This window comes from Ammospiza caudacuta, chromosome 11 (genome assembly GCF_027887145.1).
Source record: "Ammospiza caudacuta isolate bAmmCau1 chromosome 11, bAmmCau1.pri, whole genome shotgun sequence".
Lineage (NCBI taxonomy): Eukaryota > Metazoa > Chordata > Aves > Passeriformes > Passerellidae > Ammospiza > Ammospiza caudacuta.
The window spans coordinates 24,315,097-24,332,848 of NC_080603.1; the positions used below are offsets into that span (position 1 = coordinate 24,315,097).

Genomic DNA, 17,752 nt, shown 5'->3' on the forward strand with positions numbered 1-17,752 from the left:
TCCATTCAAGATAAAACCTTCTCTGCATTAGCAGATACTGTTTGATGAGAAGTGCTGCACAGTTTGGCTTGACAACCCACTGAGAAATTCATCTGGCAAGATGTGAGAACACAGGGTGCCAGGAGAGTCTGGCAGATGACACCACGCTCTTTGGAAGACAGATTCAGACAGAGACCTTCCAATCAGTCAAACCACACCAGAAATGCAGAAGATGCTCTTAAATAAATTAACAGCGTGTTGAGGACTCTTGTTGGATTGTAGCAGATTCTTCTTCAGCTGCAAGTTCAAAATTAGATTGCATGCTTCTCTAGAACACACCACGTTATTCAAAGAGGAATTAACTTGATAAATCCCTCTAGTTTCTGTGCAATGTGATTTTGCAATGAATCCGTAGAGAAATAATCTGTGGAATACTCTTCAAACTTGGTGCTGGTTGTCAAGTGGGTTTAGAAAGTCCCTGATAGGGAGTGTGGCTCATTCCATGGTGATGTGTTACATGCAGCTTATCCTGATACTCTTTGGAGCTGCTCTGATTAAAAACATGTCCAGGCTTTCAAGAAATGAATTATATTAATACCAGAAAGAATGTCCAGAGTAGATTAATGGAGGGGCAAGAGGCTAGGAATGAACACATGAAACAGATTCAACTCTTTAAAAGGATCCAGCTACTAAATGGCCTCTGTAGTCTTCCATAAGAAGTGTGAATACTTCAGTACAATTCAAGCTGAATTGAATAACTGTTTTCATATCCAAATTCAAATACCGTCTGTGCATATAAAACAGTTCATTTATTAGTCCAAATGTTACTGTTGTAGAGCTCTTGGAAAAATACTCCCTCTTTCTTGAGCTTGTTCTTCATAAAAAGGAAGCTTTGGAGGGCCACCTAGAGAATTAAGTAGAAACATGGTTTCAGGTCCATATAACCTAATACTGAAATATTATATAGATTATACAATTTACACTTAAATAATTCAATCAATGGTAGCCTTGAAAAGAAGGTAGAGGAGGGAGTTACAGCGGCCTCCTCATAGAGGCAGAGGGCAGGCAAAACTATAAAACACCTCTAAATCAGAAGGTTCCCAAAGTTTTTCCTAAACTAAAGGAGGAATTGTGATTACACCACAACCGAGAGGAAACTTTCCCTCCGCACTCTATTTCATTAAGAAGAGAAATTACCCAAACAACTTAACGAGTTGACCCCACCCATCCAAACAGACCACCAGCACAGCCAGAGGTGTTTTACCCCGCAGGGAAGGCTGCACCCCGGGCAGGTTACCTTGAGTGCAGGTTGGGCCCCTCCAGGAGCTGGGGCAGGCACAGTTCCCATTGCGGGGATCGCAGCGGGATCTGCCGCCGCACTGGCACCGCAGCGAGCAGCCGGGGCCGTACCTGTCTGCCCTGCACCCTGCAAGGACAGGAGGGTTTGGGGCACGGGGAGCACTCCTGGCAGCCTCTCCCTGCTGTGGGATCAGGAAGCTGCTCAGACACCCACATCTGTTCACATTCAAGCACGACATTTGGGAAAGCGCGGCAGTCGTCGAGTTTCGTCTGCCACACGCTCTGCCCAAGCTGCAGCCCAGCTGTCCCCAAGAGTTCCCAGAATGGAAATCATTGCTGGTGTAAAAACAGGGGTTGACAGCCCAACAGAGAACATCTTGGGATCTGCTCAGGAAAGTTGCTGTCAGCGTCCTGGATCCACACTATCTCCTGCCCCTGTCCCTCCTGCGTGGCTGGGCTGTCAGTACGTGCTGGGCAAGAGCCTTCCCCCACAGAACGTGACACTGAGAATTAAATCATTTTATAGATACTCATGTCTTGCACAATTCTGCTGCATCCTGGCAAATTAAACTCACTAAAAAAAAAAAAAAATCTCACTTCCAAATGCAAATACATTCATACCTAGGCTGGTAAATCCTCACTGCAATTTTTTAAGCACCAGAGGACAGGCAGGAAAGGAAAATGAGCAGCAGGGTCGCAAGGCAGGGTGTGAAACACAGCAAACAATGCCCCTCTCTCCCTCACCTCTCTGAAAACCCTGTAAGCAGGGAATTTGCCTTCTCCCACGAGCACCCTCAGGTAAATAAAGCTCTGCTGAGCCCTGCAGCCCCAGCACGTGGGAGAACTCGCCCCGTGCGCTCCGAGCTTGGCCTTTTCAATTAGGAAATGTTATGAGAAAAGGTCTCCCCAAACACCTCTGGACCTGATTTTAATTTATGTAATACCACATTTTCATGTTAATAACAATGTGTATTTAAGACATCTGTTTGAAAGTCTGCAATGTTAATTTACCACAGAAAAAGAACGCCCATAAAAGTCTGTTATATTCTCTCTCTCTTTTTTTTTTTTTTTTTAATTAACATTTTGCCTGTTTAATGGGTGCTTTACCAGAGTTCAAATTAAAATCAGGCCTTTTATCTTTATGGCTGCTGCAGAGTCACAGCTGCTCAGAGTTATATCACAGATGAACTGAGCCTAATTGAAAATAAAAATGCAAATAAAACCTACCCCATAACAGCTTTTCATGGATGGGGGCTACCCTAGCTGATTTAAGAAAAATAAAAATGACTCGCAGAGTTTGTGAGGAAGAAAACCTCAATTCCCATTTTTGGTGCTGAACTTCCCCCTTGCGTTCCACTTCTGCCTAAAGTTTTACTGGAAAGGCCCAGGGACACCCAGGGCTGTGTGGGCACTGAGGGTGGCTCATGTTCCCACTGGAGCAGTGCTGCAGACTGAGAGATTCATTTCCTGACCACAGGACATTGCCCAGAGGGAAACAAATGATTTTCCATTTTAGTTTTGCAAGTTGCACTAATGCTTAAGCTCACAGCAATTTGTATTAATAACAGCCTGCTTAAATCTATTTCTGCCCCATCCTAGAACAAAAGGAGAAATAATTTTCCCTTTCTGCTCCAGGGGGTCAGGAGGATTGTGGCTCCTGGTGAAGCTCCACAGCAGCACATGGATGTTCACTCCTTTTACCTTGTTTGTCATAGCATTGGGATTACAAATGTTTTCTGACTCTCAGTTAAACCACTGCATTTCCTTTTACTCCAGTGATTACCCTAAAACTGCTCCATCATAATCACAGAATCCCAGAGCAGCTTGGGTTAGAAGGGACCTTTAAACTCCGCTGGTTCCAACCACAGGCATGGGAGACTTTTCACCAGACCAGGCTGCTCCAAGCCCTGTCCAACCTGGCCCTGAGCTCTGATCAGAGCCACAGCTGTGACCAGAGACTGGCTCAGGATCTGCCACTGCTGCCTCTCAACCCTGCACCCAACCCCACCAGGGTACAGCAGTGGGACTGGTTTTACCTACAGGAAAAATTCCTCACCTATTTTTATATCCTTGTTACAGAAGAATTCTGCTCCTGTGGGCCCGCACACAGCCCAAGTGCAGCCTGTGCTGCAAAGGAGGGAATTACATTTGGGTTAAAAGTCCCTGAGCTGCTGCAGCTCCACACCCTCATCTGTGGGGATTTCAGGAGAAGCAAATCCAGAGCTGGACATACTCCTGCATTGGTCTGAAAAGGGTCACAAGTGTCAGTGTGACAAAGCACACAGCAAGTGGAGCCCCTGGTGACCAACTGCACCCTCTGGAGTCTTCCCCGCCACATTTGTAAAGTTTCTTGGTCTATTCTTCCTGTGTTCTCCAAAACTCAAGGCAAATGACATTTTACAGCTGACCCATGAACAGTTTTCCTATCAGGATATCAATTTAAATATTGATTAAATCAAGAGGCACAAGCCTGCTGATAAAGGTGTTGATAACCACAAAGAGCAATTTTCTACAAACAATGTGTTCTTCAACACCAGCAAATGTCCTTTTACACTTATTCAGAAGCCAACAGGTCAGAGTGGTTTAACAATTTACAGTCCAGCCCTTAAAAATATTGCCCTTACCAATGTCACACTTGTCTCCAGTCTTCCCAGGCGGGCAAAGGCACTTCCCAGTCTCTGGATCACAAGGAGCATCTCCACAGTCACACTGATGCTGGCACCCCTCACCAAACCAGCCTCTGGCACAGCCTGACAGCAAGAGAACACTTTAGATGCATGTTTGAGTGGCAAAATGTACAATAAACCCAGAGTTTTCCCAGGATGTCTCAGGGGAAAGCTCATAAATGAAATCAGTGTAAATGCCAAGTTTAATGAAGAAATCAAACATAGTGGAATGGGCACATTATTTATACGAGCTCTCCTTCTGTTGGGGTTGTCTAATCTAAGTTCTCAAAGGTATCTGTAAATCTGTCCCAGAAATGTAGCTGGCATTTATTTTTATTTTTAATTAGAACTCTCTAGAAGACCCCTCCATAACACTCAACAGGTTTGACATGCACCTATTTAATAATCTTATTTGGAGTTTTAGAAGCAAATTTAGAATCAGTAAAAGGGACTTATTTTTAATAAATGGCATGTGGAACTCATTGCTGCAAGACATCACGGAGACCAGGACTTTCACTGTATTAATTGGAACCAGAGTAGTTAATTTATAAGGGAATGGGAACACCCAGCTGTAGAACAGGAAATCTGTCCCAAATTCAGTGTTTCAGGATATTCATTAAGCTCAAAATATAGAAGAAGTGGCTCTCAACAAATATTTCAGTAATTATATGATGTTTTTTACAATGAGTTCTGCTTTTGGGATTTTTTGGTGTTTTTTTTTTCTTTTTTTTTCCTTTTTCTTTTTTCTTTCCCATCAGAGGTGTACCAGTACCTTTTTCACAGAGCACACCATGGTAACCCAAAGGACAAAGGCACTGTCCTGTCACTGCATCACAGCTTGCTCCATTTTTACAGGCACAGGCCTGAAGACAGCCCAGCCCATAAAATCCAAGGGGGCACCCTGAAAAATTAAAATGAAGAAGGTTCACGGAGAAAATCATACACACCATTAAAATCCTCTGTATTCTCTGTGACATTCCCTGGCAGCCAACAAAAAATTGTATTTATCCTTATATCTTATAATGCCATGGGCTTTTAAACTTGTACCATCCAGCATCAGAGACATGCAAGATGTGGAAGGAGGTGGATGATTTGGGACATGCCAAAATTTTAACTGAACCAGTGAGGTGTTTCTTGACTCCTCTGAAGCCCCAAACCTGTGAAAATTACCAATTATTACCAATTACCCCGAGTGCCTCCACTTACTGTGCTCACAGGAGTGTCCGTAGAAGCCCTCGGGGCAGCTGCAGCACCCTGTGAACCTGTCACAGGTGCCATTGTGCTGGCACAGGCAGTCCAGGGAGCAGCCTGCCCCATACTTTCCTGGGAGGCACTCTGCTGGCAGGACATGGACAGAAACACAAACAAAAATCACTGCCCTCACCCAGAAAAGCTGATATGTGATAGATTGCATTGCCAAGAGATGATAGCCAAAGAGTAATTTACAGACCAATGAATATTTGTTATGAAGACACAGGATTTCTGCACAACTATGATGCATTTACATACTTTGGTGAGAAATCTTTTATATTATATAGATGTTTGAACAGCAATTTCCTCACTTTTAACAGTCTGCCTTTTTCAATTTCTCTCTTCACAGACTCGATGCTGAACCCACACCATGTGTTGTAAAGCCTTGTAGTGAATAGCATAAATTAGATTTTCTTTTTTCTTTCTTTATCTACAGCAATATTTTCTTTTAGGCACTTAAAAAGTGTGAAAGAAAACATGAAGCTTTTCCTCCTCTGTGTTATCATTGGAGTTCACACTATTCAAATTCCTAATAAAACCAGGAGGATCTTTTTCACACATAGCAACAGTCTGTCCATGTATAATGAGCTATCTGCCTTTACAGAACTAAACACGTCTCAAATTACTGAAAGGCAAGTCATGCAGAAGGGACTGTGCCAATATAATTAACCTCAGCATCATCTCTGAATAAGTTAACTTCCCACTGCTGGGATAATTTGAATCTGGGCAGACGAACTTAAATGAGCGTGGTCGTCCAAATAATCAGACTGAGAACCCTGCAAATGCCAGACAGGATCTTCCAGGAACATCATATCTAAGCTCTATTAAAAGGATGCCTGATTAGCTGTCTTTGATTTCCAGTCACAACACACTCAAACCCACACTGCTGTGGAGATCAAGACTCAATTTTCCAATAATTTCACTCCCTCTGTCAAAAGATAAATAGTGAAGCTCTCTCTAGTGATACAACACACAGTTCCTTATGCAGTGTGTGCATGTCTGCCTCCTGTGCTCCACTCTAGAGATGTTTTATCTATGAGATACACCCATAATCCACTTCTCCATGTGGGGCTACCTGCAGCACTCTGCTGAGCCTTGGCAGCCCCAACTCATTCTATGGGTGACTACAGGAACAGGCAAATGGAGATGACCACAGGTGGCCTTTGCTAGGTCATCCAGACATTGGTTAACTGCAAATGTTTTAGAGCCTGTGCCCAGAGAGCATTCACTGCCCACTGAATCCTCACAGCACTCACACTGTGAGCAGCTGCATCTTTCCTGTCCTCCCTGCTCCTCCTCTGCACACATGCACGGCAGGGCTCTGACTCTCCTCAGATGCAGAGTGGAACAGCTGCATCTCAGAGTGCTGCTAAAAAGTGTCATTTCTAGATGACACTTTTATATAGGGACACTCCCCTGTAACAACCAGTTCTTGCTATAAATACATATGGAGTTTGAGGTGAATATTTGAGGTGTCAGGGACAGAAGTGCTGTAAATGAGAATCTGGGAAGGTGTTGAAGAGCTTGAACCATGGCAGTTATGATTTAATGATGACATTTGTCTTGAATGTGTACTTAGAACTATTTACTTGCATTTCATACCAGTAAACTTGTTTCCTGAACATTCAAGTCCATAACTGTACAGATATCTCTTACCTACAGAGAAAAACAGGAGCACAGAAATGCAGAATGGTTTCTGGGAGATGGACTGGACAGTTGTGGGAAGACAGGGCTGACAGGAGAGATTCTGGAGTAGAATATGAGCTTATTCTGTTAGTGTGCTTTGTCTTGCACAAGGGACAGGTGTCAGGGAGAATAAGGATGAGAGAGCAGGAGAATCTCAATTGCTTTGGACAGATGTTAGAACATCTGAGAAGTCTACACATGGGAAGCTCAACTCCAGAGTCAAATGAAAGAGAATACAACCAGTGAGGAAGAAGACACAGGCTTCTCCTGCCCTAAGGATCACATGGAGGAAGACAAAACCCAACATTCCTATGGAAAAAAGAGCACAAAAGTTGGACTGAAGAAGAAATAACAGATTGAGAAAGAAATAATGAGGGTGCAAGGGAATTCATGAGCAGGACTCAGGAGGAAAACTACTATCCTTAAAAAAGACCTGAAGCTCTAACTAGGGGAAGTTCTGAAACTGTCCTTGTCTGTGGTTGTCTGAGGACACCGCAAACCCCAGTTTGAGTATACAAATCCACTGTCATGGAAGCAGGAAATCACCTTCCTCACAGGATCTTCCTGTCCAGCCGAGCCCGCAGGTGCAGTTGCCATCCACGTGGTCACAGATGCCACTGTTCTGACAGGTACACGTCCCATGGCAGTTGGGGCCATACTGTCCCTGGGGACACACTACAGAGAATTAACAAAGTTTGAAAAAACCCAAAAATTAGCACCCCAAGGAAAGGATGAAGGTGACATGGAATAAATACAAACACATGTATCCCAAGTGATTAGGGGCTCCTTAGGGTGGTGGGACACCACCATGATTATTATCAGTTTCCATGATTATTATTCATTTCCATGATTATTATCAGTTTCACGCAAACACTCTGTCCTGACACAGCCCCCCAGCTTCCTGCAGAGCCCCGTGCCCCAGAGGGTGGCAGGGAGGTGTGGGCAGGATTAGGCTGGGTGATGGAGCGGGGAGGGACAGAGGCTGCGCGCCCCAAACTGCAGCCTTATCAGCAAAGGCCCTGGCTGTGAACAATGTCTGGCACTGGGTTTATTTGCTGGGTACTTTAATGTGTCACCCCTGGGAGGTGACCTGGTGCTGCTCTGTTACCTTGCTGACAGGCAGGTCCCGTGTGGCCGGGGGCACAGGTGCACTCGCCGGTCCGTGGGTCACACTGGCCTTTGCCACAGGCACAGGGCTGGGCACAGTCCTTCCCATACCAGCTCTCAGGGCAGGCTGAGGGAACACAGGATTTGTTAAACACCCACAGGATCCAATGGCAGTTTTCATTTTTAACACAGCTATAATCTTTGGGGAAGAGCTGGCTTTGTTTTTATTCCCCTTAATGCACTTCAAACATCAACCGTGAAGCCAAAACCCACCCAAAGACACGACTGCTTTACCTTCTGAGACTACTTGTAATTATAAATATAACCCATTATTATACTGTGATTATAATAATTAATAATAAATGTGTGATTATAAATGTAATCCATAACTTCACACAGAATATTTACTGTCCTTCTTATCAGAAGAGTTAATGTACAACTGAAATATCAGCTGCTTATCCTTCCAGCTTAAAACATCTTTCCTTCCTTAATACTGATGCTGCCCAGCAATGAAGAGCAAAGCTGTGGGCAGCCAAACATTCAAACATTGCCTCTCTATGAATAAGCTGAAGAGAACTTCACAGAGACCAGAGCTTTGGAGGCAGCACAGAAATTCAGCCACAGCATTTAGCTCTGAAACAGAGAAGTAACAGTAGGGTTGCCATGGAGTCTTTACCAGTTTTGCCATGACAAAACTTGATCTTTTTCCCATTTATTGAAACTAATGGCACCATAGTGTGAAGCAAAATATTGAGATAATTTCTCAACCTTGAAATTTTGGACAGGAAGAAGGAACTTGAGCAATGCATGCTGAGCTGGCTCTAGAAATAAACTTGGGCAAGCAGGTTGTAATCCTGGGGTAAGTGTCCTTGCTTCTATGCATGAAGGAGTGAGGGAAAATATTTTGCAAGAGATTTTTTTACAAAGCTGGAATCCTGATTTACAATTCAAGGAAGAGGTAGCTGGGATCTGTCTGTTTTTCTTCAGACAAGCTCTTATGCAAATGATTCTCTTTGCTGTGTTTTGACAGAAGCAGAACATGAATGTTGGCTTACTTTTGCTGCAGTTGGCTCCGATGAAACCGGGAGCGCAATCACAAGCTCCTGACACAGGGTCACAGCGGCCTCCGTTCATGCATTTACAGGGATTTTGGCAGTTTGAACCATAAGTACCTTCTGGACACCCTGTTTTAAAAGAAAAAATAACCAGCAATTAGGTTAGGTTGCTACTGGGCCTGTTGCATTTCATGTCTTAAGCGCTTTGTTGCTTTCAATCAAAGTTTGATTTTCATTTTCTAATGTTATTCGCTTCCAGAGGGCCAGTAGTAGGCATTGAGGAGGAGGTGGCTCCCTGGGACAAAGTGCCCTTGGGACAGCTCTGATTGCACTGTCAAATGCTGGAGAGCTGGACTGAGTGCTGCTGCTCCTGGCTCTGTGCTCTCCCATATTCCTGATGCGACAGTAGCAAGAAAAGCAAGCCCTGTTCTACAGAGGTTTTCCTCTTGGGATTTCTGTTCCAAATGATTGTATTTCCTCTTTCCTCCTACAGAGGAGGTAAGAGGTCATTCTCCCTCTTCCTTGGGCAGCAGCCACCTGGTTTGCCCAAGTCAGTGAGAAGCTGTGAGCCATTCCTGCCTCTTTTAGCAGCATGGACATAGGTTAGGTCATGTCTTCTTAAAATGTAAATTGGAGAAAGTTTGTTTCCTCTATAATCTACTCCTTCCCTGCAAACTGGAGCTGGCATTGTTAGTAGTTGTCCTGAGAAGTTGTGGATTCCCCATCCTTGGAAGTGTCCAAGGGCAGGCTGGACAGGGCTTGGAATAACCTGGGACAGTGGAAGGTGGATGGACTGGAACTGGATGGGCTTTAAGTTCCCTTCCAACCCTGTGGATGGAAGACCATGAAAATGTGCACATGACAGCAACTCAGAATTTCAGAAGACACCTCCTCAGAAGATAGATAGGGAATTAACATTATTTAAATGTAGAGCCAGAAAATTCTCTGAGGAAAAATAAAACAGCTGTATTTTTTAAGAACCACAAGAATCACCACACCTGGATGGATTGCTGAGCCAGTGCTACATGGCAACAAACTGTCTGTGGAGAGGGTTTCCAGGGGTAGTGAGGATTTCTGGTTACTTTTTGGACAGCTAATGTTCAAGGAGAATTGAACAAAAGATCAGGAGAATGTAAATGTATTTGTCATGCTTAGTTTACATCTTCTGCATGACCTTTAGTGATGGAGGCTGGAACTGAGGGGAAGAGCTGGGCAGAGCTGCTGGGCAGGGGCACCAGTGAGCCTCCAGTGTGCCACCTCTGAACTCCAGAAATGCAGGTTATTCCCCTGATTTTCCAGTGTAGTGGAAGGAGTAGCTGGTGCTTGAGCAGCATGATCATCATCCAACGGTTCCACTTGTGCTACTACCTCCAAATGCCATTTCTTTGCTCACCCCTTCCTTCTCTTCCCTGGCAGAAGGAAAGTCTGTGGCTACTTTAGAAACCTGGTTGAAAATATATTTGCTCACGTCTCCAAGCAACAGATCCCTTGCAATCTGTGCACAAATAACTTCATGTATTCTGTCTTTCCTAAAGGCACGAAAGCAGGGCCTGAGTGGCTGGAGAAATCTCTGGCTTTTCTGAGCTATTCAATAGTGAGGGAGAGCTTATGGGAAACTTTGAAGGGGTGCCTTTTAAAATAAAACTGAACCTTGGCTTCTGCTCAAACCAGGATAGCAGATCATCAGGACTAAGCAGATACATGCTTTTATAACGTGCAGATACTCTCCCCAGCCCTTCCCAAACACAGATTCTTCTCAATGAATGCTCTGTCATCAGTGCTTCCATCTGCCAGGGTGCAAAATCTGTTTCATGTGCAAGCCCTGGCATCAAGGAGTGAGCCCTGCAACTACCCCTTCATTCCCACCAAGACTTGAAGTGAAGGACTCATCCAGATTCAATTATTTAATTACTCTATGTGAGTTTCTCTTTTCCCCCTTTTTTCCTTTTGGTCATCATTTGGATTTTCTCCTTTTTTTAAAAAAATTTGTCTCCCAGACTCCAAAAGATGCTGCTTCTCCCTGGCAAAGCTTTCAGAGCTATTCCTTAGTGCAATGCTAGCAGGAGCTGCTCCATGATTGGGATGCAGTAATTCCCTCCTTCCCAAATTCTTTGTCCTTGCAGTATTTCCTGTATTTTGGCTCGAGAAGGAGCAGCACATGCAGGGCATGTTCAGCTGCTGCACCGTGCACATGCTCAATAACAAGGCCACCTCATCTGTTAGTACTTTGCAGAAGAATTTTGAGGCAGATAACGAGGGCAATTTGCACCATGTCCCACCATTACAGCAGGCTCTGCCTTTGCAAACAGGGCTATTCTTGCACCACCAGTTATCTCATAAAGACATTTTCTAATTTAACAGTTTCCTGTGCTTCTGACTTATGTTTTTTCTGCGAACAAAAGAGTGGCAGCCAGATTTCCACCTCATTTCCTGATTTTCCTTCTGCTTTGAGTGGGTTTGTCATGACCAAGAGCTCCTAAATCTTTCCATAGCAATTGCACACACTGAGGTTTTCTGACCAATGCTATTAAATCACATTGTCAAATAATCCCTTCTGACACATCCTGTCACTTTCAGCCTGAGGGTGAAGCTGGTGAGATCTTTCTGGCTCTGGGTACTCCCAGCCCAGTCAATGTCACAGAAAAATACCATGCTTTTTTTTTTTTTTTTTAAATAATTTCACCACCACTTATTGCTTTTTACTCCTTTTAACAAGTAGATCTGCCCATCCACCAAGTTATGGACAAGTGATGGGAACCTTATTGCTAGTTTGTCTGCTTCCTCTGCACCATGCCAAGAGACTTTTTCAGCTCCTCACTCCAAAATTTGTGAACATGAAAGCCCCGTTGCTCTTGGCTCCTGGAAATTTGACTTCCCAGCCAACTACACCTTTTATAGATACTTTCTTGAACCTTTTTTTCATAAATACAGCAACAGTTGCCAGGAACTGTTTCCAGCAGCATCCAACCACATGTTGACTGGACCAGAGCCCATTTGGGAGCGGCTCCCTGGGCTGGTTTAATATTCCATCGAGAGCTTCTTCACCCTGGAGCAGCCCCAGCTTTCCCTGCAGGCAGGACAGCAGGAGCGTGGAGTATTCCCACCAAAGCCATGCCAGCCATCCTTGGTTTTCAGTCAGTCACTTCAGAATCAGGCCCACAATCTATCCCTCCACTGACCTGAACTTAAAATAATCCACAATTAACTGTTCTCCTTCTATTTTTTGTGTCTGTCTACGAGTGGCACAGGGGACAACAGGAACAACACCAATATAGATGAGTATTTTTCTGTGAGCTTCCATAATTTCATTATTTCTCCAATAAATATCTAACAAACCCATGCTTAAGAATTTGCTGTACATTTTTGGAATGTCAGAGTACAAAACACCATGAAATCTCCAATCTCATACGCTTTAGGTTTAATCCCAGCTACACAGAAATCCACGGCAAAAATCCCCCCTGAATGCAGCAAAACTCATTTTATTTTGCAATGAGTCCTTTTATATCTTTTCTATCAGAACTTCAGTGTAATTGTTTAAGCATTAAATTTTAAAATTCTGAAATAAAACCTTCAGTATCTAAGTAAGTTTGAGGACGTTTACTGTAATGAGAGATTTAGTGCTACACGCACAGGCAATGACTACTGAGAAATTGCTACATAAAGGTAATAGGCTGACCATGATTAAATCTTTTAAAATGATCCTGTTAAATAGTTGATCTCCACTACTGCTTTACTACAACATTTATTATAATCTAATGTATAATGGATCCAGATGGCTCCAGCCCCAGTGTTGAAGGCCAGCTTTCGATCTCACTCACAGCAAAAACTGATGCACAAAGGAGGACAGGATCAATCCTTTGCATTTTATTTATAATTTATATTTTAAAGAATAACTTGTGATGACGTGATGGCAATACAAAGGCCCATCTCTAAAGTGAGTCTTTCTCCTATTTCTGCTCAAGGAATAAAACAGTGGTTTAACCCTTACTAGAGCTCTGAATGTGACAACTGGCTTTTGTTACACCAAAAGGCAATTAAGCCAAACAGAACTGTGCTGGATTCTCAAGAAAGATAAATCAGCACTCACCAAAGAGAGAAAAACTGAGCAAGAAAGACAACAGCTTTTTCTTTTTCTTCCCTTTTTTTCTCCTCTAAATGAGACTACTACAAGCCGTGGGGTAAAACCAAAATTAAAGTTGTAAATAAAAAGGTGATTAACTGTCTCCTTTATTGGCTGCTTTGGTATATGTTTCTTATCAGTTGCCACATTCCACCAAAAACAACTTTACAGATGTCCTAAAATACCAGCATGAGCCATGTGGATCTGGGAATATTTTTTATGATGGAGCATTGGGCCAATTGGCATTTTGTCCTCTCCACTAGTCACCATTTTTCAATCCAGAGTAACAGTTGGTTTAATTTGATTGTTCCTCAGAAGGCTCTGTAACTGAAAGGACTTTATGAATCACTTGGATTTATTGCCAATTTCAGCTTGTTGTTTTCTCATAACCATTTGTCCTTACATGAGCACGCAGAGATTTTGGGAAGTATTTCGGACTTGGTATTTGGAAATGAGAGAGCTGCACAAAATCCAGGTGTAGCTGAGAGATGCAGTGCAGAGAATGATCTTTACATTCTTTAGCATGGCATGAGATTGGGAAGAATTTAGCTGGTAAATCTGGTGGGCTTAAAAATTAATTTGAAGGATTGAATTAATTACATTTTTGAAGTAACATTATTAATTAATTTTTTTAGAATTAAAAAGTTATAAAAATTTTTAAAATTAATTCCTTGCAATAATACAACTACTTTTTCAGTGTAAATCAACACACTCTATGCTTACTTCCTATACTATAATTTATTTGTAATGCTGTAACTTTCATATTGTAATTAGTCTCTACTTCTCTCAGTCACCACTGTACTGACACGGATGAACCCAAAGCTCCAGCAGATGCTCCTGCAAGACTCAGTTCTCTGTCAGAAAGGCAGAAACCCCGAAAATACTCACGGAGGTGGCAGTGTGCCCCATGGTAGCCCGGGCTGCAGGAGCAGTGGCCGGTGACAGGGTGGCATTCCTGATTCTCAGCAGAGCACTGGCACACTCCCTGACAGTCCTGCCCATACGTGCCCGCCGGACAAGCTTTGGGAAGAAGAAATGCAAACCAATAAATTAAATTTGTCTTGGTAAATATAGTGCTCAAACAAAGAGCGGGCTGAAATTTATTAAATAAAATCCCTGCCTACAGAATGACGCTCTCCTGCGGGACTTTGGATTTATTACATTTACTTGGGGGTTACTTGAATGCTTGATTTTGTTTTGTTCAGTCAATTTGTGCCCAGCTGTCAAGGGCCAGATACAATTTTCTTGTCACTAGAAAAAAAATCATAGGGAAATGTCAGGTGAAATTGACTAAAATAACAGTATAACTCCCAAGGGACCAGGCGTGTGGATAAAGACATTCTACCTTTTGCAGGGAGTTTAAACTTGCAAAGCTGCTGAAACCTCAACATCAACAGGTTTCACTCTGCCTGCTGACAGCCACATTGCCTACAGGTTTTGGACCTTCCACATTTAATTCTAACATCTCATTTCCATTAAGCTGCCCTGGTTGTGGGTCAGCATTTAGAGTCCTCTGATGGAGGATAATGGACACCAATGTCAGTCCTTTCAATTCTTATTTATTGCTGGCTCTCCTTTGGCTAACACAGGGGTCAGGCAAAGTTTTGCAGGGAGGAACAAAATCAGGGTGTTGCAGTTAAAAACAAGAGCCTGCTTTTAAATACAGCTTTGGGGAACAAATTCCATGCTAAGAATGCAGAAAATGTCCTTTCCATGAGCTCTGAGAGCAGGAATAGATAGCCTAGCACAAGGATAAGACAAACAGAAGCTGAGCTGCTGCTTTACTGGCCGTGGGCAGGGCTCCACTGGCACATCCTCAGCCTATTTGGGGCCAGTTCAGCCCCTGGCTAGCAGCCCAAACAGAGCTCAGAGCTGGCCACACCACCCAGGCAAGGGACAAGAACCCTTGGCCATCTCCCCTCCCATCACGTTGGCGTCTCCTCCCTCCTCAGGCACCACACCACACCACATTCTGATTCAATAAACAGATTATGAAGGGAAGCATTTGAGGTGTGCCAAGGAACTCACCCTTGTGGCAGCCGTGGCCGGTGGCTCCCGGGGGACATCCGCAGGCGCCCGTCCGGTGGTGGCAGGGCTGTCCCGCGGGGCAGCGGCAGCGCCGCGCGCACCCCGCGCCGTACCGGCCCTGCAGGCAGGCTGCGGGGACACCGACCCGTCAGGGACAGCACAGGGGACAAAGCCACCCGCTGCAGCCCTGCCCACTCAGAATGTCACACTCGCTGCCCCGACAGGCGCTGACCGCCAAGGGAGCACCTTGTGTTTTACCCGAGGGTGTGGGGAAGGCTTCCAAAATGGAACGATGGAACTGGGATTGTGGGTGTGGAATTTGAACAGAAGTGCGTGATATCACAGGGTGGAAAACTTAAAGTATTAAGAGATAAAGTTTTAGAATACAGTGATTTATAGTATCAAATATAATTAGAATATAGTATATATGGAATATATATTTATATATATATCTATATGTAGGAAAGGCATTTTGTGCTGTTCTTGTGAGCCAGTAAAGGCTTCTTGAAGATAAGGAAAGTCCTGTGTCTCTCCTGAGGAAGACACCAAGGCTATCCCCACAACAATGTGATGGAAGAGAGAAAGTTAAAAAATACAGACTCTAGCTGGCTCACAGAATGACGTGGCTCCATGTTCACCTACTGAGAACTTTGTTTCTTTCTTATGACCAACGGGCAGTGAATGCATCTGTTAAGTAAATGTAAATATCTTGAAAAACTATAGAAGTAACATGGTGCTATAATAAATCTCTCTTATACACCTTTCTGATGGAGTCTTGGTGCTTTGCATTGTGCCACACTCTATAGTGACATCTATATATAAAATCAATATATTTAGAATATAGTTATTTACATTCTCTGAACATGATCTTCTTGCTCAGGGTTTTTCTCTTGGGAAGCTGAAAGGCAGAGAGAAGCCTCAAAGAAAAGGAAAACAATCCTTATCTCATTTGCTTCTCTTGTGTTGTGCTCATGTGGAATGTGTTTGGAGATTGTTTCACTCAAGGTGATTGCTTGATTGGACTCCAATGTGAGTTGTTTTAACTCACTGGCCAATTAGGGCCAAGCTGTGTCAGAACTCTGGAAAGAGTCACGAGTTTTCATTATTGTTATCTTTTTAGCATTCAGTAAGTATCTGTTCTGTATTCTTTAGCATAGTATAGTATAATATTCTTTAATATAATATAGTATAATAAAGTAATAAATTAGCCTTCTAATTAGATAGAGTCAGATACATCATTCTCTCCCCTCGTTGGTGGACGTAAATTTACAATATATAGTAGTATATATAAAGCAAGATAGAGGTTTTAGGGTAGAAGCTAGTCCTCTTTCTTCACCTTCTTCATGGGTTTGGGTGGTATTATGTAATTAGACAAAACAGTGCACATAACAAACCACAAGTAGTTAGTTATTAAGTTAAAAATAAAAAATAAGTTAAGTATCATTTCTTAATTAGACAGTTTATCCTTAAAAAAACCTTATAAAAATACAACTCCATGTTTATTTTATTAAAATACTATACTATAAAACTCACGCACCCACCCCTGCGAGCACCGCCAGCCCCACCCCATGGAACGAGGGTGTGAAAATGCCCAGCCACAGCCATGAGCTTGGGTTTGGGGGGACGTGCATCCCAAGCTGAGCTGTCCCCTCACCACTCACGTTTGTCACAGTGCCTCCCTCGCCACCCCCTCTCGCAGTGACAGGCTCCAGTCTGGGGGTGGCAGGACCTGCCGTGGGCGCAGTCACAGCGCTCCTCGCAGCGCTCGCCGAAAAATCCCGGGGGGCAGCCTGGGGGCAAGCAGAGACAGCAGCAATGCTCTACCTGCTGGGGCATTGATCTGCAAGGCTCAGGCCACAGCGTGCAGCAGCCAGGCTGCTTCTAGTTATTCTCATCAGCATCCTCAGGAGCTCATCAAGGTTACCTGTGGCATTCATGTTTTCTGGAAAAATCCCTTCGCCCGGGATTTTTCTCCTGGGAAGATGAGAAGCCTCAGAGAAAAAGGAAAACAATAATTATCTGATTTGCTTCTCTGGTGTTTTGCTGCTTTGGAATGTGTTTGGAGATTGTTTACCACAGATGATTGTTTTATTGGTTTCTGTTGTGAGTTTTCACTCTTTGGCCAATCAGTGCCAAGTTGCGTTGGAAAGAGTCAGGAGTTTTCATTATTATCTTGTTAGCCTTCCGTAAGTATCCTTTCTGTATTCTTTAGTATAGTTTAGTATGGCATTCCTTAATATAATATAGCATCATAAAATAATAAATCAGCCTTCTGAGAACATGGAGTCAAATTCATCACTCCTCCCTTAGTTGGGTCACCCCACAAATACAATAGTTACCAAGACATAAACTGTGCTAAATTAAGGAAGAAGAGGCTGAGAAACAGAATATCAAGACTGCAAGAACTAGATAACAGAGGGCTGTGAACCACCGGGACTGTATCCAATACTCTGAGAAGTGCATGCAGAACACATGGACAAGATAGAAGCACCAATCAAGAAGTGTGTAATTAGCATGTGCAGCAGTTTGTAGAATGTGGTATAATCTATACAATAAATGGC

General features: G+C 43.4%; 1 protein-coding gene across 1 annotated transcript in view; it reads right to left on the reverse strand.

Moving 5' to 3' along the window:
* Window positions 1–413: 413 nt before the first annotated feature.
* The window catches only part of LOC131562615 (multiple epidermal growth factor-like domains protein 6), a 189,767-nt gene continuing 172,428 nt past the window's right edge, over window positions 414–17,752 (reverse strand). The window contains exons 27-37 of the mRNA XM_058812439.1: window positions 16,853–16,981; window positions 15,192–15,320; window positions 14,052–14,183; window positions 9,044–9,172; window positions 7,990–8,115; window positions 7,428–7,556; window positions 5,151–5,279; window positions 4,717–4,845; window positions 3,903–4,028; window positions 1,277–1,405; window positions 414–883 (exon numbers count right to left, since the gene is read on the reverse strand). Coding sequence (XP_058668422.1) covers window positions 804–883; window positions 1,277–1,405; window positions 3,903–4,028; window positions 4,717–4,845; window positions 5,151–5,279; window positions 7,428–7,556; window positions 7,990–8,115; window positions 9,044–9,172; window positions 14,052–14,183; window positions 15,192–15,320; window positions 16,853–16,981 — 1,367 coding nt within the window. The 3' untranslated portion in view covers window positions 414–803. The remainder of the gene's footprint in view (window positions 884–1,276; window positions 1,406–3,902; window positions 4,029–4,716; window positions 4,846–5,150; window positions 5,280–7,427; window positions 7,557–7,989; window positions 8,116–9,043; window positions 9,173–14,051; window positions 14,184–15,191; window positions 15,321–16,852; window positions 16,982–17,752) is intronic.